The 23,685-nt window shown below is 48.0% G+C and overlaps 1 protein-coding gene across 1 annotated transcript in view; it reads left to right on the top strand.

The window, feature by feature from the left end:
• The first annotated feature begins 289 nt into the window (after positions 1 to 289).
• Positions 290 to 23,685, top strand: part of LOC119373296 (uncharacterized) — a 70,688-nt gene continuing 47,292 nt past the window's right edge. The window contains exon 1 of the mRNA XM_049420322.1: positions 290 to 359. Within this exon, the coding sequence (XP_049276279.1) occupies positions 351 to 359 (9 nt within the window). The 5' untranslated portion in view covers positions 290 to 350. The remainder of the gene's footprint in view (positions 360 to 23,685) is intronic.

The following is a 23,685-nucleotide window of genomic DNA, read 5'->3' on the forward strand; positions in this document are numbered from 1 at the left end:
CGTGTTCTGCACAATAAACCTAGTTGGAAGTTTGCGCTCGTCTTCGTGCACCTTTTGTCCTTGTCCTGAGTTCGCGCTATATCAATTGTCGTGGGCTGTAGATACTGCTTCGAAAATGTCAAGCTGAATCCCACGCGCATACATACTAAACAATGGGTGCCCAGATGGGCAGATAAAGAGACAAAGGGAACACTTCCGTCGAGCCGTTGCGTCTTAAAGGAAAACATTTTCGCACTCCGTGCTCGTGAAGCAGTAACATGCGTGAAAAGTATATTCTTGCAGTTTTTGTTTTCGCGGTATGTATCGCCAAATTGGGATCCCTAAAGCTGCCCCTGAGAACTGTTCCGAGCATGCGAGACGTAAGTTCCTGCCATTTTAAACCACCATAGAATGAAATATGTGCGCCCATTGTGCCAGCACCAAAGTTCATAAAATAGTGTAGCCTTAATTTGACACCTTTGCCTTACGGACGAAATGTGACGTACGTAACGTACGAAATCTGACGCATTACATATGTGGTTTTACCTATCAGAGTCAATAGCTCTTCAAACAAACAAACAAACAAACAAACAAACAAACAAACAAACAAACAAACAAGCACACAAACAAACAAGCAAACAAACAAGCAAACAAACAACCAACAAGCAAACAAACAAACAAACAAACAAACAAGCAAGCAAACAAACAACAAACAAACAAACAAACAAACAAACAAACAATACGCTTATGCAACGTCGACAGGTGGCTCCAGAGTACTCTACGTGGTGATCAAGAAGGAGTTTCTCTGAACTCCTTCCAGATACAAGTTTCTTTCTATTAATGTTGCTGCCACACTCTGTGCTGCTAATCAGTATCGTAGCATTTTACCGAATGAGTGAGGGGCGTATGAGTGTGGTGACCGAACGCAGTGCACACAATAGTCCATTTAACATAGGGTTATTATTTGCTCTTCATTTGCCTACGGAAAACTATCTCGGTGGTTGTTTTTATTTAGCATGTTCTCTCGTTTGAAGTTAGGAAAATGTTGTTAGCACCAAGGCGATTTCATGCGTTGTGGGTGATCAGAATGCGTATGGCGATTAGTGCCGCTTCTACTGTAGCCCCGATTCAGAGTGCCAGCGCACGAGAATTAACGCCGTCAGGCAACCGTCGTTGCTTCTCACTCTACTAATAATGTCAAAGTGTTGCGCCTTTTAGTACGGAAATCTTCTGAGCCGTGTCAGCTGGATAAGACCGATGGAAATTGAGATATTATTGTGCTTGGTAAGGCCTTTTCATTAAGCTCATGCAGAGTTTTAAAAGACGTAGGTTATGGGGGTGGGGTTAAAGGTGACCGCTACTGATACGCTCTTGTGTACAATGCATATCGAGACACCGGCCAAAGAATCCCGTTTAGATACTTGTGAAACAGGGTGTGGTTACTGCGAACGCGAGGCTTACGGGACTCAGCAAAGTAAAAATTTGAAAAGTACGTAAGTTTTGTCTGCCGCGTGCACGTAACGTGCGGTCACAATGAACAATGCCAGGTGGCAGTCAACCCTTGCCTTCTGCACCTTCCGGCATCAATAGAGGTCGTGTTTCAAGGTAGCCCGTTATCATGAACTCCGCAAACAACTGATGCGGACGCATTACGGGCATGGAAGCGTGTAGATTGACAATGCTAACGAGGTACTCTTTTTTTGCACTGTAGTTATTTATAAGAAAAGGACGTCACGACTCAAAGGAAGTCGAGCGCTTTTCGCGATGATGCTGGGGGGTGACTCCATAAAACTGCAGGCCCGCTACGAAGCCGTAGACGTAAATAAGTAGCCAACAGGGCAACGTTCGCAGCACGTCGTTTAAGGACAATACGTAACAAACCAGGCTCCTAAGTGGAGAATTTCCAGTTTTCTCTACTGGTTGTACTATATTTGCTTGCTACCCCTCCAGCAAGCAAGATTGCACCAATTTGAACGCGTACTCAGCTGCCCGTTCTCAATAGATTACAGCCTAACTACTCTGGTTTTCTGTGATTCTGTAGCGTAATATCAAATACACGGTACTCGCGACAACAGCAGAATTCTTCGCTGCGAAATTGGTGACTTGGCCAGCAGGCATATTCGTCTTCAAAAGTTCGGTGCAGCAATTTAGGGGGCTATATAATAGCAAATGGCGCAAAATGAGACGGGCTTCACATATATCAACATGACTGCGTACACAGAATGGTGCAGGAGAGAGGGCAGAAGAATTATGGCTCGTCATCAAAAACCACGAACTACTACTAGGCGCTCCTGACGATAAAGAAAAGCTAACTCATTGCCGTAGGGCAACACAAAAGATCGTCCGGTGTGTGCATTCATTTCTCTACCCTTGCACACAGCTGCCAAAAAGAGCGTCAGAGAAATCTGCAGTATCGTGACACGCACAGTCGCTCACGAACTAAAACATGTAATCCCCGGATTGTTGTGTTCAGACTGGCCAAATTGCGTTGGCGGGCTAGTTGCTTTATCACGCTAGGTTTGAACAGCGCGACCGAACGCGGACAGAGCAGACAGAGTGGGGGAGTGCGCTTGTTCTAATCTGTCCGCGTTCAGTCGCGCTGTTCAAAATTAGTGTGTTGAGATGTTGTTTTCCGCCGAAAATAAACTTCAAGAAACTTGCTCACTTATTCACAGAAAGTCCCCCCCTCCAAGATTCCAGCAATGCGCGTGGCAAAATAAATTTTATGAGAGTTTTATCACACCAGATGGATATCAAGGAAAGAAGTGTTAATTTCAAGGGCTCGTTTTCTTTGTTATATACAATATTAATGAGAACTAACAGACAATAATGCCAAGGAAAGTATAGGGGATGTTTTTTAGAAATAAATGTAAGGTAATTGTGAAGAAAGGAAAGTGGACGAAAAGATAGCTTGCCGCGGGCAGGGACCGAACCTGCGACCTTCGAATAACGCGTCCGATGCTCTACCAACTGAGCTACCGCGGCGGCCATCTCCCCGTCCACTTTATAGGGTATATGTGTGCATTTAAACGTGGGAGCGTCAGTCAGCGCCGCCAGTAGCCATGACGGCATGTGTGGAACACTCTTTTTCTGCCTGTTGGCGTCACGTAGCACGTGAACTTCTTACGAGCTGGCAGCTGACCAATTATCCCTCGCATACTACCTGAAAGCATCAAGTCTGCCAGAACGAGACCCTCGCTATGAATGAAGGAAAGAAGTGTTAATTTCAAGGGCTCGTTTTCTTTGTTATACACAATATTAATGAGAACTAACAGACAATAATGCCAAGGAAAGTATAGGGGATGTTTTTTAGTAATAAATGTAAGGCAATTGTGAAGAAAGAAAAGTGGACGAAAAGATAGCTTGCCGCGGGCAGGGACCGAACCTGCGACCTTCGAATAACGCGTCCGATGCTCTACCAACTGAGCTACCGCGGCGGCCATCTCCCCGTCCACTTTATACCCTATAAAGTGGACGGGGAGATGGCCGCCGCGGTAGCTCAGTTGGTAGAGCATCGGACGCGTTATAATTTAAAATTTTGGGCTAGGGGCATATAATATGGAAGTACCCATAACCCCTGATCCAGTCATAGACGGTTTGACACGGTGTGATATCCTAACCTTTTAATCGGTTCCTTAAACTATGTACAGTGGCGGTCAAAATTTTACAGACCACGGGAGCACGTGGCAGACTAGAGTCACTGGAAAATCAGAGTACCGCAAAGGTAGGCTGCACGCGGGCAATATTGGGTGGCGGCGGCCATGTCCCTTCCAGACCGTCCGGCGCGTTGCTAGCGTGTGTTGAGAAGTGACCGATCTTTTAGCCTCAGCGCCGTGTTACGCTCGGCAGAACGGCATTATATGTGTGTGTTTCTTCAAGAGGATATTAGAAGTGATTTCGAGTCATCGACAGGTATGGATCGACTGCGCGGTTAGCGGTGTAACTAATGAAACGTACGGCGAATGTTGCCATGTGCTCGCGAACTCTCTTCATGGCTTCATCGGTCTCTTTTTGTGTCACGCCCGGGCGTGTTCTCTAGGTCTGGATCTGTAAACATCGTTGCATTAGCGCAATGACATCGTGCGAGATGCCATTCACTTCGACATTTGGTGAATCTTGACTGTTTGCGCTAGCTTTGCAGTCGGTGTTCAGGTTCACTGCACTCGAGAACGTTATCGAACAACATCGAGAACATTCAACATTGCGTCCTTCGACTGATCGCTGACGCATAGCTTGCTTGCGCACCGTGCTTGCTGTTCAACTGGTTGATATGTGTAATAGAAGTTGTGTGTGTACGGTAATTGGAAGTTGTGCGCGACGTCTTGATTCGGCACGCCAGCAACCGAACGCACGGGCGAATCGGCGTGCGGTAGGTAGGGTGCATCTTATCTTACGATACGTAGAAAATAGGCCATCAAAAATGATTGACATCACTACTTAATTGTTTCATTTCCTATTTCTTGTCTCCTCAATATTCCCAACGTTGCAATGAATTTGCAAATATTTTGCTGTTTCCGACAAAACATTTCTTTTTTTGGCGTTGCCAGCGCGTAAACAGCTGGGGTTCGGTTTCTGCACTGCTACACTTTTTTTTCATCATGCACTTTTATTAAAACTTCCTCGGCACGGTGCTTTATGTTCTTTTGATCAGAAATAGCACATCCCGGAATTTTTAAAGCGCATGCTACTGCAACACAGTATGTATATAGACCTAGGGCTCGCATAAAATTGACTCCCTCAATGCGTGGGATCTGCTTTTTTTTTTTTGCTGTGACCATTTCTCACCAACTATACAGTATTTTAAGGGTACGCTCGGTGCAATGCAGCATTAGCGGCATTTTTTTTTGCAACAAATTTAAAAATACGCTTGATAACATTGCCATATACCAAGTTTATCAACGGAGTTCCACGCTTCTGTTTTGTGCAATGCCAAATATCATGCCACAATTGCCTTCAAGGTATACCAGTAAACAGTTATTATTTTATTAAATCTTCGAGTTCGCTCTCGTGCGTGGCACGCTTATAACTCGGATAGCATGCGTAATCTGTTCAACCGATCGAGATATAAACGGCCGAGCAAATAGAAAGGTATGTAGTTTGCAATATCGCTGACCACAACGAACCGAATAGGTGAAATATCCTGTCGCATAAGATCTTTTCCAGCAAAATTAATGTAGTTCACTGCAGGAAGGAGTGTTATTCGAGGGGGGCGAATTCGTTCAGGCCAACCATGCAGCCACGTAGAACGGCGCTCTTTGACATTAATCTTTCCCACACGGCAAACGAGATTCCCAGAGTAGCTCACCAGTAACGTTCGATTGATGATGAGCTACTCTCTTCTGGCATCTGCATGCAGTGGCGTAGCCAGGGGGTGGCACATCGAGCTGTGCCCCCCCCCCTCCCCCGATAAAAAATGTCTTCTTACGCCCCTGTCTGCATGACGCGTTTAAAAAAGCGACGAAGTACTTCTGGGGACCGCGGTACAGCTAAATGTCCGGCCACGCTCTGCATTGAACGCGCCTGCACCCAAAGCGCTTGGAAGGGATATGGCGGCGAGAGGTCACGTGATGCGAATAAGCCAATCGCGGCGGCGGCGGCGCGCGGAAAACAGATGCGATACTCTGAAATTTTTCCAGTGACTCTATGGCAGACAGCGTCGAGGCGCCTTCTCACGGCTGCTTGCGAAGCTCTAGAGCGCGCACTGCGCACGCGCATCCTCGTTTACCGGCCGGCCTGCTCGTTCGCTCTCTTCAAGTTCGCACGCACCAGAACGCCAGAGAAAGCGCAAGGTGCCGCTTCTGCAGTCGCCGCGGTAGCCCCAAGCGATTTGCATCAAGAAAGTTTTCTACTTGGCGAAAACTTCGTCCTGGTCTGGACAAAATTTCCCCTGCTTTCAAGATTATTCTTCTTCAATTTTTAACCCATGTGGGTTTTTCTTGTATGTTCGTGCTACAAACCGGTCTATGCCAAGTTTTTTCTTTCATAGCGCATACGAATGGGCGCCGGAGAGTTGCAGCGACTACCACAAAAAAAGAAGAAGGAAAATGCAGCGTGCATGAGTTCCGCGAGTGTAATCTTATCACACATGTCGATTTGAGACAAACTGACGCAAAGCGTATTTTCCACACTGCGGAGCGTGTGGTAACAAAGCGTAGAGTGCGGCACGCACCGAGCACTGCCAGTACAAGTTGCGTATTTTCGTCACGATATCATCGCTCGGCGCTTCCGCGGCGACTGCAGAAGTGGCACCTTGCGATTTCTCTGGCTTTCCGGTGCGCGCGCACTTGAAGCGAGCGAACGAGCAGACCGGCCGGTAAACGAAGATGCGCGTGCGCAGTGCGCGCTCTAGAGCTTCGCAAGCAGCCGTGAGAAGGCGCCTCGGTGCAGTCGGCCACGCGCTCCCGTGGTCTGTAATATTTTGACCGCCACTGTACGTATGGTACGTATGTATGCACAGTACGTCAGGGTGCTGAGAGCTCGATAGCTACGGCTAACATTCGGTTTGAGTCTCAACATGATGGAAACCACTTAACATTTCATGCGAGCCGAAATAGAATTGCAGAAGGCGTTGCAATTTTTAGCTCTCCGCTCATTGGCGTATCAATGATGTATAGAAGCAAAGTTACGTGTTGCCACTACCCGAGTTCTAGTGTAATCGACGAGAATAATAGGCCCCGATGAATACGGTTTTCGCAACGATATATTTGGTACAGCTGTTAAGTGCCCACTACGCCATAATTATTCCTTTTGCGAATCAGCGAAGGGCCCAGTACGCGTCCGTAAGGCAACACACGAACTTGCACAGCTGTTTGTTGATGCTTTTGCTGATGATCATTATCAAATATTTCTGAACGCTTTGCAATGGGTGGGCCTTTAAAACACGCACTCGTTGCGCAATTCACATGTTTTGACGCCGGGTGCGATCGTGCGCTTCTGCCACGCAATATTACGTGCATTAAGGAGACTCCTTTCAACACATGGCATTCATGTAGAGCCTGCTTGACACCTGCTTGACATGCAGACGACCTGGGTTCGATTCTCACTCGGACCCGAAAATTTTTATTATTTATTTCAATTGAATTTTTCTCATTTTTTCTGTCACGGACAAGGTGATGATTTTTCCCTCACAACCAATGAGGCCCACACCGGAATTTCTGCGAAACGAGCTCCTTAACGCTGTCGCGCTAAAGCGGTGCCATGGAAATAGCAGCCATTTCTAACCTTATCACTTATTTGCAGCGGAGGGATGAAACGGGGCGAAGACGAAGAAGAAGAATAAACATATCGTGCTTTGGGCCTGCACAGGCCTGTCGTGGAATGTTACAAGAAGAAATGGGCATGGGCACGGAATGCAGCGCGTAGGCAAGAAAGCCGCTGGTCATTAAGAGTAACAGACTGGATTACAAGAGAAGGCAATCACGGCAGTGGGGAGGCAGTTAATGAGTTGTGACCAGCTTCTACGAGAATCAAAATTGGCCAGTCGCATTAGGGGAAGCCATGGGTCAGACACGTTTTATCCAGCCTTCAGTCTTGCTTTACACTTACGCCTATACTTTTTACGATTGTTATCAATTGTTTTCATGAGTTTTATTTTGACTGTTAGTCGTTCACACCTATAATTTTATTTGTCGTAATTTTTGACGATGAACTCGTCGTTATGACCCTCGCTTGCGCGTGTCTTCTGCCGTGTGCGCGGTCAAATATTTGTTGATGCATGGATGAGTATTTTAGGTGCCTGGGAACTATTTTTGTATTTGAACATTTTGTTGCGTGTTAATAAGTGTTGAATTGAATGACTGTCTTGTAGAGCAAGTTGATGCCACGAAGGGTTGGGTGCTTCCCAACTGACACACAAAGTGGGCACGTGGGGGAGCACCCAATCGGCCATGCATTCTTTTTTGCGCATGTATTAATGTTAAGCATTAATTATTTTTATTTTCAGTTTCTAAATACCGAAGAATTACTATGGACTTACCTCACCAGTGAAGACACAAAAATTCGGTGTAAAGCAGAGGGAAAACTGTACATAAGTCGGATATCCATTGAATTCTATCGAGCTTATTACTACAGGATGAGAAAGTAAGATGGCATAAAATTATTACGTTACTGTAATCTCTTTCAAGTTTTGTTTTCCTTGGCGTTTTCAGGATGTGTTTCTCACTTGTCGGCAGGTTCGAACCCCGACATAAGGAAGTCATGAGGATCACCTCTCCAGGTAATGCGATTGCTCAAGTTTTGTGACATATGCTGGCGTGCAAAAAAAATAAAAGCGTGGTTTCGAGCGTAAAGCTGTCATATTGCAACTACGTTCTACAATGCGACCATAAAATTACGAGAGTTCCTAAAGGGAAGTCATACTTTTACGACCGGTAAGCAGTTGACTATTTCTACACGGCCGGTCAGGAGCTGGCAATGAACGTGTGCCAACACACTGCGCACAAACCAGCGCAACCTCCGCCTCGTCACTCTCTAGCCCGGCGTGACATGGCTGCATGCTACACCACGCCTCCGACAAGAGAGAGCGCCGCCACAGCGTCAGCGGAGGCTTACGTCACTGAAGGTGGCTATAAAACCAAGCTGCCAAACTCGGAAGGCTCTTCCTTCGCAACCCGACCGAGCGCAGCGTCGGCATGCTCGCCCCGCTGCTGCTACCGCACTAATAAACCGTCGTTACGTTTTATGTTGGGATGCGTCCTTCTATCGACACGGCATCCCACATCTGGTGACCCGGAAACTGAACTAACCGCACCGCCATGGCCGACCTGGAAGCGCTTGGCGCTCTTCGCCAACAAATACAAGAACTTCAGCAGCAACTGCAGGCCGAGCAACAGCAGCATTCTGGCAACGTCCCCGCAACCCGTGCCCGTGCCTGCCGACTCCGCTGAGGACGTCAGAGCCCCTGCAGAGGGCATCTCGCACGCTGCTCCACACACCTGGCGTGTCGCTGTCAAACTTCCGCCGTTTTGGGTGGACTCGCCCGAGGTCTGGTTCGCCCAGGCCGAGGCACAGTTCTCTCTGGCGCGCATCACGCAAGACCGGACCCGCTACGATTGCGTCGTCGCCCACCTGGACGCACGTTATGCCAACAAGGTGCGGGATATCCTTGCCAACCCACCAACGGCCAACCACTATGTACACCTAAAGACTGTACTCATCCGCCGCCTGTCGCTCTCGGAAGAACAGAAGGTGCGACAACTTCAGTCCGCAGAGCTTGCTGAGGGCAAACTTTCGCAGCTCCTGCGCCACATGCGTGCGCTCGCGGGGACCATACAAACCCAGGATTCCTTCCTGCGAGCGCTCTGGCTCCAGCAACTCCCGCCGCACGTCCAGGCAATTCTGCAGGCTCAGGTTAGGCTGCCTCTTGACGAACTTGCGGAGATTGCTGATCGCGTCATCGAGGTCTCCTTGCCTCAGTTGTCGCCCACCATCCAGGCCATCGCCGCACCGCTGAACACCGCGGAGCTTGCACGCCGTATCGACGACATCGATCGACAGCTCACCTCCATTGAACAACGCCTGGGTGAACGTCTTGCGATGCACCAGCGCCGCCACTCGCAAAGCCGCGACCTTAACACCACTTCGTCCCGGCAACCCGATAACAACGGCCCGTGTTACTACCACCGACGCTTTGGGGACAGAGCCCGGCAATGTCGACCACCGTGTTCCACTGGGCATGCGGAAAACGCCAACGGCAGCTCGTAGAGACGGCCGCAAGCTGCCAACCCGGAGGCCGTCGCATCTTCGTCACCGACCAAATCACGAAGCAGCGGTTCCTTGTCGACAGCGGTTCCGACATTTGCTAATACCCGCGATCCCATCTTCAAGGTCCTCGTCCGCCTACGTTTTTCGAGCTCAGTGCGGCAAACCACTCCACAATCAAGACGTACGGCTCGCTCCGCCTGCACATCCAGCTGAGAAACTTACCCCGTGACCTTCGCTGGAATTTTGTCATCACCGACGTCGCCGAGCCAATCATCGGCTCAGACTTTCTGGCCCACTACAACCTCCTTTCGGACTGCCGCAGCAACCTCCTCATCGACGCGACAACGGGACCTTCTACACCAGTCCAGCGAACGACCGCCCAACAGCCAAGCATCAAGGTACTCAGTGTTGAAAATCATTCGCCGTATCACACCATCCTCGCCGAATTTCTTCGATTGACGCGCCCCAGCGGACTGCCACGGATGCAGTCCGGATGTAGCACACCACCGTGCACTACATCCGGACCACTTCAGGCCCACCGGTTTTCTGCCGTGCTCGTCACCTTGCCCTGGACCACATGCGCATAGCCAAAGCAGAGTTCGAGGCAATGCTCCGCGAAGGAATTGCCCGCCGCTCTGACAGTCCATGGGCCTCGCCACTCCACCTTGTTCCGAAGAAGACCGAAGGCGGGCGGCCCTGTGGGGACTAGCGTGCCCTCAACGCGCGCACCATCCCGGACAGGTACCCCGTCCACCACATACAGGACTTCGCCCATCGCATTTATGGCTGCCACGTGTTCTCCGCGCTAGACGTGGTGAAGGCGTACACACAGATACCCGTCACTCCTGATGACGTCCCGAAAACGGCAATCATCACTCCATTTGGCTTGTTCGAGTTTCCCTTCAAGAGCTTCGGCCTGAGGAACGCTGGACAAACCTTTCAGCGCTTCATCGACGAAGTCGTCCGCGGCCTCGACTTCTGCTTCGTTTACCTTGACGACATAATGGTATTTTCCCGCGAAGCCGAAGAGCACCACGGGCACTTTTGTCTGCTGTTCCAACGCCTCGATGACCACGGTCTACTCGTCAATGTCCAAAAAAGCACGCTCGGCGCTTCCGTCGTCCGTTTCCTCAGCCACAAAGTTTCATCTGAGGGAACTCGGCCCTTGCCCCAACGCATCTCGGACCTGCAAAGTTACCCTCAACCCACTACCACTTAAGACCTTCGCCGTTTCCTTGGCATGCTGAACTTCTACAGGCGTTTCTTGCCACACGCAGCCGACTACCAGGCTTCCCTCCATGATGCTTTGGCTGGCCTACGAGGAAACCAACCCGTCACGTGGACACCGACGCTAGCGAAAAGGTTTCGAAGATTGCAAAAGCCGCCCTCTGCACCGCCACGCTTCTCACCCATCCCGTGCCAGATGCTCCCTTGGGACTCTTCACGGACGCAACTAGCTTCGCCATCGGCGCCGCCCTCATGCAACGCGTGGACAACAACTGGCATCCTTTGGCGTTCTTCTCCAAGAAGCTCGAAGCTCCGAAAACGACCCCTTCAACCGCCAGTTCCACTGACGAAACCACGACCACCGCCCCGACAAGTTCGCCAGCCTACTACAGAGAACTTCTGGCGGTATACGAAGCAGTGCAACACTTTCGCCATATTCTCGAAGCACAGAACTGCACCATCTATACCGACCACAAGCCACTTACCTATGCCTTCTCTCAACGTCGCGACAAACTCCCGCCTGTACAGCAGAACCAACTCTCGTTCATTGCACAGTTCACCACCGACATCCAACGTGTTAGCGGGAAAGAAAACGTGGTCGCCGACGCGCTTTCACGCATAGCAGCCATCAGCTCTGTGCAGATAACAGCGGACGTCCTCGCCGAGGCTCAGACTATGGACGCCGAACTGCAGGAACTTCTCAAGGGCGGGTCCTCACTCCAGCTGCACAAGTCCCCATCCCAGGGTCGACAACCACAATCTGCTGCGACATGTCGACAGGACAAAGCAGGCCCTATGTGCCCCTGTCCCATCGCCGTGGTCTTTTCAACCAGCTCCACAACCTCAGCCATCCCGGCATACGCGCCTCGACACGCCTCGTGACTGACCGCTACGTCTGGCCCTCTATGCAGCGGGATTGTCGCACCTGGGCGCGCTCCTGCATTCAATGCCAACGCGCTAAATGTCACCAGGCACGTCACGTCACCACTCGGAACATTCCCTCAGCCCTCTGGTCGGTTTGAGCACGTCCACCTCGACATCATAGGTCCCTTTCCCCCGGCGGGACCCTATCGCTACTGCCTCACCGCCATCGATCGGTACACTTGATGGCCCGAGGCATGCCCCCTCGAGGGAATCACCGCGGAAGACGTCGCCTCCGCCTTCTTCACCGCCTGGATTGCTCGTTTCGGCGCCCCCCGCCGCGTAACCACCGACCAAGGACGACAGTTCGAGTCCCACATTTCAGGCTCCTCGGGCTGACCATCGGTTTCGAACGCTTGAGGACCACCAGTTACCACCCCTGCGCCAACGGAATGATCGAGCGTTTCCACCGACAATTCAAAGCAGCCATTATGTGCCACCCGGACTCAACCTGGCTCGAGGCCATCCCAGCCGTCATCCTCGGTCTTCGTGCCACCTTCAAGCCCGACATCCACGCTACACCAGCAGAGCTGGTCTACGGGGAACCACTCCGTCTCCCAGGTGAATTTCTCGCTGCACTACCATCCAGAACTACGACGTCAGATCCAACCGACTTCGTCGCCCGGCTCCGACGCACCACCGCCACCTTACGCCCGTCACCTGCAGCCCACCACTGCAAGCCTACACCTTTCGTCTTCAAGGAGCTAGCATCGTGCACGCACGCTTTCCTCCGCGACGACACCGTCCGCAGGCCTTTCCAGCCACCCTACAGCGGCACCCTACCTGGTTGTCCATCGCGACAAAAAAAACTTCACTCTGCGTCTGAACGGAAACAACGTCCGCGTCTCGATTGACCGGCTCAAGCCAGCATATATCGCTTCGAACGAACTGGGCAGCGCCACTTCATCCACAGGCATCTTTCCGCAGCCGCCGACGTCGCAACCCGCTCTGGTCAGGACACGCTCTGGACGTGTGGCACGCCTTCCAGATTTCTACAGATCCTGAGGGCTCTGCACTCCGCGGGGGGCGGGGTGATGTGGCAACACACTGCGCACAAACCGGCGCAGCCTCCGCCTCGTCATTAGCAAGCCCGGCGTGACAAGGCTGCATGCTACACAACGCCTCCGATAAGGGACAGCGCCACCGCAGCGTCACCGGAGGCTTACGTCACCGAAGGTGGCTATAAAACCAAGCTGCCAAGCTCGGAAGGCTCTTCCTTCGCAACCCGACTTAGCGCAGCGTCGGCATGCTCGCCTCGCTGCTGCTACCGCACTAAGAAACAGTCGTTACGTTTTATTTTGGGATGCGTCCTTCTATCGACACGGCATCCCACAAACGGTTTCTTCCTGCCCGCCAGTTACATCGTGGTAATAGCGATAACTGTTGTCACGGTGACGCACAACTACATTTTAATCGTCGTCGTACTACCTAGAAATTCTCAGTTTCACCAGTATTATAGCGTAAAAATCAACGTTTGCCATAATATCGTAATAATAGTTCCATTAGAGGCTATTTCACAGAGTTTGTTGTACTTAATTTTTCTCGTTAGAGTCAAGTCCATGTTGCTTTTATTTTTATATTATTATCTTCACCTTGTACTGGGTGATTCCACGTAAGATCGAACAAACGATGGCTGGTCGACCTCTCAAATTTATTTCAAAATTTTTTATATTATTGCCTGATGAGTGGAAAGAAGAGATCCGCAATTTGTTATGCCGCCAAAAATTTTTTCGAACCACAGGAAATCAATAATGACGAAGAGGTGGAGTGGAGCGCTCATCCGCTCTGCTGTTTTGGCCAACTTTCGTTATGAATTGCACAAAATATCAAAGTTAGGTAGCTGAAATTTATTTACCTACATATATGCATGTTTTGCTTCTGCTCAGGTATTTTTAGTTTTTATGTGTAGTGTAGATGTTTTTATAAAAAACCTCAAAAATGGCCCAATCGGCAAAATTTTCTTTACTTTGAAGGTCTTTATCTCAAAAAAGCCTTGTAGCAGAGAGACAAAGAGTTCTGCATTACGTTCTTCGCATGCTTATCTACCAACTGCCAAATCTTGTATTTATATAACTTTTCACTGAAGAGATATGATCGGGCTAATTTCAAGAAAACACCGAACAATGAAACTTCTGACGACAATTAAAAAAAAAAACCCCATTTTTTTAAATTTCTTAAACTTTGTCCACTTATTCTCCTCCACATCAGCTTTCACAATCATTAAAAACTGTTGCATAATGTCGTTTCGCTAAAAGGTACGGCCCCTCCAATAAGACCCTTAGGCAAGGAGTGGCAATTCAGACTTCTTGCCCAGCAAGTGTATATAATGCAGGTAGGATTGAATTTCCTTTTATTAAAAGACCAGCAGCACCAAAAAACGTGTCGACAGCACTGAAGACGTTAATCTTGAAATATTTGGTCACTGCAGCGGCCACGAGCGCGGGGCTACCGATCAGGCGCGCGCGCACCCGAGGTGCTCGTTGTAAGAGACGGCGCAGTGAGAGCTCGTTTTCGCGTCCTCAGACCGATTGAGTTCGAAACAGCAACACCTCTCGGGTGACTTGAACGCACGTGCAGCGGTAGTCGCAGTGATCTGGTTAATTGCGTCGATTTCTTTTTCAGGGGGCATAAGAATGTCATCGTTAAACTGTGCGTTCCGTGAAGGTCTTTCATTGCAGTGGTAGCAAAAGCACGCGTAGCAAAAGTAGTCCGTCTCACTGACAGTCACTGATCTTTCGGGCGTTAAACGTTCCTTCAAAGCATTTATGTCTAGGTCGGTAACTCTGCGAAATTTTGGCTTCTTTGCAATAATAAGGAGTACTGACACGATTTTGAGACATCGCAAAAGGGACATTTTTTGCTTCGTTGGTATGCAGTGTCCACGCTGTCCACACACTGGAGTCGGAGAACACGTATAAAATATTTTAATTTGACTTTGAAGTTTTCGTCGCTGAGCATTTGCAAGCCAGCCACACTGCAAGGACATTATCCCGACGAGTCAAGACAGTTCCTCCGAGTTCGCGAGTTCTGCGTCCTGCATGCAGCCTAAATCGTAGAAATCACTGTCAGGTCACTGGACGACAATTCACTCATCGTTGTCTATTGCACCACGAGCAGATGACGGATTTCCCGCTGGTACGTCGCGAATTTTTGTATCTCCGTGACGTCACACTGCTATGAAACGACACTGAAAAGCCACCCCCTCGATATCGAAACCGAAAGTGTCTTTTTAAGGTGGCGCTAATTAAAATATAGGATGCATTCCCAGGCACCACAATAGTCGTTTTAGGTTTCCCGGCACCAGCATTTTTATTTAGAGCAACAATCCGAATTTTTTAAAAATTCGTGTCAGTACTCCTTTAAGCTTCTTGTGCTTCGAAAGGTATTCTCCACAATAGATTCATTCAGAGCTATACTTTCTCGTCATGAGACGCACAGGAGGAGTAGAGTAAGAACAAAGCACAAGAACTATCCGCGCCGAATGAAGTGTGAACAGCGCTCTGAACGCGCGGCTAGTTCAGGCCGTCTGCTGCCGACACCTAAGATAGGCAAGCGCAACCGGTTACCGATAGTTTTGCTTTTCTTTCCTTTGACAATCCATATTTTGCTTTGCCACTGGAGCGCCACGTTCATGCTTTCCACTGATCGCAACTGGCGCAGCGCAGTTTCTGTGGCAGCAGCGTGCGTGAAGCGAGCGCTCATAGATCCCTTATAGAGTTTTCATCTTGCTTCCATCTCCGCCGTGTTATCAGCGCCTAGCTGAGATGCGAACAGAGGGCGGATAGAATAGCGAAGCTCCAGTGCACGTGCGTTCAAGTCACCCGAGAGGTGTTGCTGCTTCGAACTCAATCGGTCTGAGGACGCGAGAACGAGCACTCACTGCGCCGTCTCTTACAACGAGCATCTCGGGTGCGCGCGCGCCTACTCTGTAGCTCCGCGCTCGTGGCCGCTGCAGTGACCAAATAATTTCAAAATTAACGTCTTCAGTGCTGTCGACACTTTTTTTGGTACTGCTGGTCTTTTAATAAAAAGAAATTCAATCCTGCCTGCATTTTATACACTTGCTGGGCAAGAAGTCTGAATTGCCACTCCTTGCCTAAGGGTCTTATTGGAGGGGCCGTAACTTTTAGCGAAACGACATTATGCAACATGTTTTTAATGATTGTGAAAGCTGATGTGGAGGAGAATAATTGGACAAAGTTTAAGAAATTTAAAAAATGGTTTTTTTTTAATTGTCGTCAGAAGTTTTCATTGTTCGGTGTTTTCTTGAACTTAGCCCGATCATATCTCTTTAGTGAAAAGTTATATAAATACAAGATTTGGCAGTTTGGTAGATAAGCATGCGAAGAACGTAATGCAGAATTTTTGTCGCTCTCCTTCAAGGCGTTTTTGAGATAAAGACCTTCAAAGTAAAGAAAATTTTGCCGATTGGGCCATTTTTGAGGATTTTTATAAAAACATCTACACTACACATAAAAACTAAAAATACCTGAGCAGAAGCAAAAACATGCATGTATTTAGGTAAATAAATTTCAGCTACCTAACTTCAATATATTTTGTGCAATTCATAACGAAAGTTGGCCAAAACAGCAGAGCGGATGAGCGCTCCACTCCACCTCTTCGTCATTATTGATTTCCTGTGGTTCGAAAAAATTTTTGGCGGCATAACAAATTGCGGATCTCTTCTTTCCACTCATCAGGCAATAATATATAAAATTTTGAAATAAATTTGAGAGGTCGACCAGCCATCGTTTGTTCGATCTTACGCGGAATCACCCTACTAAACAGTGTTATATAGCACAATTATTTCAGTGGCGTGTGTAATTTGTTTGTATATTTTATAGCCGCTGATGAATTTGCCTAACGCTACCCCAGTGCGAAAGCCATGGGGTGTGGCCATTTCATCGCGCTCTTAGTATGAGATGAACGCCGCTTTGCTTTTAAAATTTCCGCTTCTTTCTCTCTCTTTATTTTTTTTTCGCTTTATTTCTCTCTTTCTTGTCTCTTTGTGTCTTGCCCCTTGTTTTTCCTATCTCTTTATCGCGTCAGTTTTTTTCGATCTCTTTCTCTCTCTGTCTATGTCTTTATCTGCCTTTCTATTTTTTCTGTGTTTATTCCTTTTATTTCTGTCTATTTTTCTCTTTCTCTTTCTTTCTATCACTTTCTCTCTCTCTTTCACGTGTTTCACGCGCTCCATTTCGCCGCGCAGAGTTTAACGCTCGCACCTGCTGTACTCGGCAGTGGGGCTTGCCCAATTCCCGTGGCGCATACTCACCTGGCGAGTTTTGAACGACAGAGCACAAGTTACCGATAGCTTAAACGGCTTCGCCGTTAAACAAAGAAGAAGATGGCTTTTGCCTTCGAGTCGACTGAGGCGGGCGCATAAGGGGCCCTGTGAGGTTTTTTATGATAAGCCTTAAGGAAGACGCACACGACAATTTCCAAGGCCACAGAATCAATAACTGCAGCGAACGATCCTGACATGCAGCGCATCGCTTACCCCTTGCACAACACAAGATGACCTGTGTTATAACCAAGGAAGATATGGTTATCATGAAAAATTACACGCTGACAACAGTAGCGGCTCATTCAGAAATGTGTTTCTGGGGTGGGGGATGCACGTCTTCGATCTGAAGTGGGGGCCTTGCCGGCGAACGTGGTCAAGTGTCATTTTGTGCTCTGTGTCCCATAGCAGAAAGAAGTATCGGGCGGGTTGGTGGGGTCGGAGTGAGGTGCACGCGCGTAGTGTGCCGTTAACTGGCTACGCCACTGGCCAACAGTACAATTACGGCGTCAGTTGCGTAAAAGAAACCGCACATGCGAATGATGGTAGTCAGCGGAGAACTCGGCACATCACGATAATGAAGGACGCGTTGCTAACCGCAGCTCCAGACCATCTATAGAACGACGTTTGAACGCCTCGTGAACCACAGAATTTTTTACAATACTTTTTAAAGCACAAAGATTCCTATTGGACAGATGATAAGATGCATTTGGTTTGCAGATGTCAAGCAAATAGCATTCTGGCGCGACACTTTTTATTGCGATATGAATTATATTGACACTCCGCGAGATCTTGCCGTCGCGGTTGCCGTCGTCGTTGCCTTCGTAGAACGAAGATTTCGGATGACAACGGTTCATACTTTACTGGAACTGGAATAATATTGCTGCAGAGAGATGTGTAAATGTATCTTTGCTAGGAGAGGACGGGTCCATCACAACGAAGATATCAAGGCATCCTCACACTAGTGGCGCAAACGCCTGAAGTAAGTGCGGTGTTGGGACAGCTTTCTTTGTTTCTCTTTGTTTTATTGTGATAGCAATTATATGGACACTCTCGGCTGATTTTTGCCGTTGCCGTCGCCGTCATGGTCCGGATATGTATATGTATGTATATATAAATAAAACCAACAAAACAAAATCAGTCAGAAGAAAATTTTCGAAGTGCGCCACCGAGATTCGAACCTGCGACCCCTCACTCCTCAGCACTGCCGCATCGAACAACTCGGCCAAGCGCCATCGTTTATGTGGCGGTGAGCTTTTCATATGCACCATTTAACGCTGGCGGTATGCAAGTCTCTGAGGTGCTTCCGCATGTGCAGTGTCACCAGGAGATTGCCCGAAGGGCGCGTTTTAAAGAAAAGTCCTAGATTTTGCTTTAGTGTGAAAACTGCCCTTGAAACGCACACTAAAAGTGGCCCATTTCTGTACCCACACGCGATATGGAACGCCTCGTAAACAATGCGTCGAACGCCATTGCGCGGTAGGAGACGCGGAGGGGCCACTGCACGCGCCGCAGTTTTCAAGAAAACAAAAATATTAAGAGCGTTGGGTTGTAGCGCGCCGCTCAAACACGAATAAGTAAATGGGGCAGTTGTTAGTTCGCGCTCGTCCTGTGTACACCTGTGAGTTCTTTTCGAGCGTCCTTCGTTGTGTTTGAGCAGCGTAATGGGCTGCAAGCGTCGAGCTGTTACCGTTGTTAGTTCGTGGTCATCCTGTGCGTGTTCGTTTCGCGAGTCCTTTGCGCTTGATGGGCACGGCGCAAGTATCGAGCTGCTTGGTGTTCTTCTTGTAGCTTTGTGATTTGTTGCTATCACACTCATTGCTTTGGCTTTGCGCCGAAACTGTGACTTTTTTTCACTGAGTCCACGTCGGCATACAGGCGTCGAGATCCAAACCCGCTGATATTCGACGTGGGGTCGTCAAAGGTTGTAGTGACGGCTCTCGGTATTTTATTGGCTGTTGATGCCCAGACGGGTGACTTATCTAGCTTCTTGGCACGCTGAAGGTAGACGGTGAAGTCGAGGTTTTCTTCATCGGTAACATTAGGTGGCATGGCGTCGAGCGTCGTTGCCGGGTTCCTTCCATAGACCAACTTCTATGACGTCATCTGCGTTGTTTCTGGAACGGCCGTGTTGTATGCGAAGGTCGCGTATTGAAGGATGGCATACCACATCTTGTGTTCGTCGTCGACGTACATGGTCACCGTGTCGGCGATGGCCTTATTTAGACGCTCGGTAAGGCCATTGGTCTGAGGGTGGTAGGCTGTGCTCGGGCGGTGGTTTGTCGGGCTGTATCTCAAGATCACCTGACTTAGATCTGCAGTAAGGGCCGTACCCATGTCGGGGATGAGGAGCTCTGGGGCACCATGGCACAGGACAATGTTGACGACGCAGAACTTGGCTAGTCGGTGGCTACGACGATACATTTATTTCCAGAAGTCGACATCGGGAACGGCCCCAGTAGGTCCGTCCCGATTTTATGAAGCTGTCGGCGAGGTGGCCCGATGGGTTGCAGAAGTTTTGGTGGCCTAGTCGGCGGTGTTTTCCGTCACTGACAATCTCGGCAAATCCTTACGTAAGGAGCGAAGGCGGCAGGGAGGCGACGCCAGTAGCACTTTTATTGTATCCTCGGGAGAGTGCGCGAAAATCCAAGATGTCCAGCCGCCGGGTGGTCATGCAAAGCTTCCAGAACCTCTGGACGTAATGTTGAAGGTATAAGGAGAAGGTTGTCTAAGCTACACGTGCCTTGTCCTATCGCTGGAGTATGGGCGAATTTTGTTCTTTTTTGAGAATTCATTTGACTGTTAGTTCATTTCTGTGTCACTAGGGGGTGCGTGGGTGGACATATATGAAGTATTGTTTCTGAAATAAATTTAGTTGTGTGTGCAGCGAGTCTCGTGTCTTTGTTGTCCCCTTTGTCCTCGTGAAAAGTGCGCCACGTACTTCACCATACGTTATGGTGATCAGTGACCAACTAGCCCAGCTATCAACCCTGTTTAATTCCACACAGACATGCTACGTCATACTGGCGAACACGCACGAGACCACCAACACCAACGTCTTTTTCTTCGTACACCGGTACAACCCACAATGAGCGCTTTTCAAAGAGGGCGCTAGCGCTATGCTAACATTCATAATTTATTACTTGTAAAAATGACTCTGCAATGTACGACTAGTGTTCGTTTCAATTTGTTCGCGACGTTTTGATTAGGTCCAAAAATTCTAGATTACCAAGCTCTAATAAAAAAGCATCTCCGCTTCTGTCTTTCATATCTACGAGCACGCATTCAGTTCCCTTCCTGAGTTAAATTTCGAAGAAATAGTGCATTGCCAGCCTATATTATCATTAAAGCTCGGCTTATCTCGGTTGCACTATATATATATATATATATATATATATATATATATATATATATATATATATAACGCGTTTGATATGCAGCCATCGACGGAAGAAATTGAATGTAATACATAACACATCAAATATCATTCCCATTTGTATTATATCTCAAGCCAGTGGAACTCCTTACAACAAAGACTTGCACGTGGTGATCGCTTAGCCGCCTTTGTTAGAAGATCAGTAATTATTATCCTACTTCATAAAGGAACCCTTATGCATTTTGATTTATTTGTCTGTTAGGTAGTACTTTTAAGCAGACGGAAAGTCTACTCTACATGAACGGAAACCTTGCCTGCGGAGTCGTGGAGGTGACGATGGATGGTACAAGTGAGTGACCCTGATCTGAAGATTCTCGGTAATCGCGAATGGGAGTTTTTTTAATGATTATGTTGAAATGCTGCAGGCCCTACTCAGGTGCTTCCAGGGGTGCGCATTTTATGGGAATTGAAGAACAGTGAGTAAAAATAAAGTTCCAAACACACAAGAAGGCGTGTGTGGTTTAGTGTTAAAGGGCTATAAGTTGAGCGCGTGTCTACTTGCTCATCCGGTGAGCCCCATTTTTAATTACTTCCCTTCCGGCTCTTTTTGTCCTCCTATGTTATAATAGGAGGATGCGCAGGAAAGGCAGTCAGCAAGCTGGCAGCACCCAGTGGCTCACCTAGTTCTTCATTTAGCTTCCGATAGTCACACTCTTCGTACCACACGTTTTGAACACGTTTTAGTCGTGCTCTTATTAGCCTCGCTCGTCATTTAAGTGATATTTCTCATGGGCAGCCCCGTAAATATGTCTTGTTTTTAACAAGGAGATGTAGTAAATTAAGAGCAGCCGATCCGACGTAATCGTTCAGACAGATTTCTAAGGCGATAGCGTTAAAGAGCTCGTTTCGTAGAAATTCCGTTGTCGGTGTGGGCGTCGTTGGTTGTGAGTGAAAAATAAGCGTAGTCCGTAGGTGAAAATTCGAGATAGATGCGAATAAATAGATAATAAAAATGTTCACCTAGAGTGGGAATCGAACCCGCGACTTTTGCGTGGCAAACAGCTGTTCTTACACAGAGCCACGCTATTGCTTGAAAGTGTTTCGAAAAAAAAAAAACCCTATAGCAATGTCATGTAGTGTAAGGAGTGTCTTTAAGCGCATGCAATTTTGCGTGGCAGAAGTATAAATCACACCACACATGATGTCATAGGCACTGCGTAGAGAGTACAGTCGTTGAAACATGCCAATCCATTACAAATGGCTCAGATAAAATTCATCATCACCCTGAGCACCAGCAATTGTCCAACTCGTAGGAGCGCGTGTTGCCTTACAGACGCGTAGTGCGTTGTTCACAACCTAAGAATGAGATGAAATCGCCGGCCTGATTCCAAGGACTGACGAGTCGGTCCTCCGATAGGCACAACGAAAGCACAGACAATGTAAGAGTAGGTCCTTTTAGTGCGGCAGCGAATACTGGCCGTAACAAAAACCGAGCCGGAGTTCAGAGTACACAAACACAAAAGGTAATAGTAAACATTTATTAATTCATGTAGATTCTGAATTGAGACAGTACAAATATCTCACACAAAAGCGCACTTGGCTGGTTACATACCAATAAATTTTTCGATGGGGGTAACATAAATGCATGCTTCGATGGGTGTAACAATAGTGGGGAAAAGTTAGAATCGCGCTTGAAATGCAAGATCATGCAATACAGGATGTTCAAGAACAATGAAGTTCCTTTCATATGCTCCGAAATCCGAGTAGATGCGACTCCCTCACGGAAGGAGAGCCGCTAGCCAAACTGAATCGCCGACGTCAGCAAAACGTGTCAGTGCGATCTGCGCCGGCGGGCAAATACCACCGACAAGAATCGGGCTACTGAAGTGCAACGCAAACGCGATTCAAGCCGCCGCGACTGGACACCATCGCAACGCTTCTCAGGGGCGACGGCGAGATTTTAACTGTAGAAATATTCACTGTAGCAGACTCACCTTCGCGGCCTTCCCTCTTTACAATAGGAAAGGCTCTCCACTTGCTTGAATATGTCGATGTAGATATTGATCAGTGCTTTGTTGATGAGTTGGTGAGTATTGAGTTCGTGAGAACTGTTGGTGAGTTGATCACGTAATTTACTTTTTTTCCCAGGTCAAAAGAAGTATGACCTGCGCATTCGGAATTCCTCCATTCATAAGAGCCCCGGGCGGAAATGTTTAGAATATTTTAAACGGATATCGAAAGGCGTACATTACAAGCTATATAAAAAAGACTGCCAGCACTTACTGCTACGTCGACAAAAATATTCGATTAATTGTAAATACTGATACAAACCTGCAATTCTGGCCATCGTAGAAATGCTTCAACTGAAAATACGCCAACCCAAATGAATGAAGGCATGCAAAAAAGGCGAGCATGCTGACAGTGGCAGAGAAGTTACTGTGATGGGTCACTTTGTGCTTTGCATCATATCGTGCGTGGAGTATTTCTTCAAGAACTGGTTTATGTTCTTATATTAAGTTTTGTATTTCAATTTGTTTGCATTTCTGCACTGCATGATCACATATTTTCAAGTGATAATAAAGGAAACAAGAACTACACCTTTCCTAATTCTTACTGACGGACTAAGGTATAGGCTGATCTGTACTAGTTTTATGGATCACCTTTTATTTTTTGTCGTGTAGCAGGGCAGCACACAGCCGCAAATGGCATTTATCCTCAATTTCGTCCTTCTTCTGTCCCATTACACGTAACCACGTTCGCAAATCTCTGGACCATTCTCCATATCAGCCACACGATGGCGTATGCAATGTTCAGTACGCGTTGCTGTGGTGTGCTTGCACTGAGAAAGACAAAGAGACATCTAATTATTCCAGGCAGTAGAAAACTTAGAACCTGTTTACGGAGTCACAAAGAGCAGAGACATTGGATACCGTTACATTTGAGCGAAACATCAAGGTTTCCCCAACACGTCTAATCTCATTTGTAGTCTCGTTCATCTTGAAATTACAAAACATAGTTAATGGACACATGAATAATGCTATGAAATGACGAGAAGCTTTTTATAAAAAGAAAGCCTCGGCTGACATGATCAGCGAAGGAAAGACTGCGTGTGCCCCAGTTACACGCGATCGCGCATAACAAGACTGCTGGCTGCACGGGCAAGTTACACGGTGTCATCATTATCGCCTTCATTGTT

Source organism: Rhipicephalus sanguineus, chromosome 11 (genome assembly GCF_013339695.2).
Source record: "Rhipicephalus sanguineus isolate Rsan-2018 chromosome 11, BIME_Rsan_1.4, whole genome shotgun sequence".
NCBI lineage: Eukaryota > Metazoa > Arthropoda > Arachnida > Ixodida > Ixodidae > Rhipicephalus > Rhipicephalus sanguineus.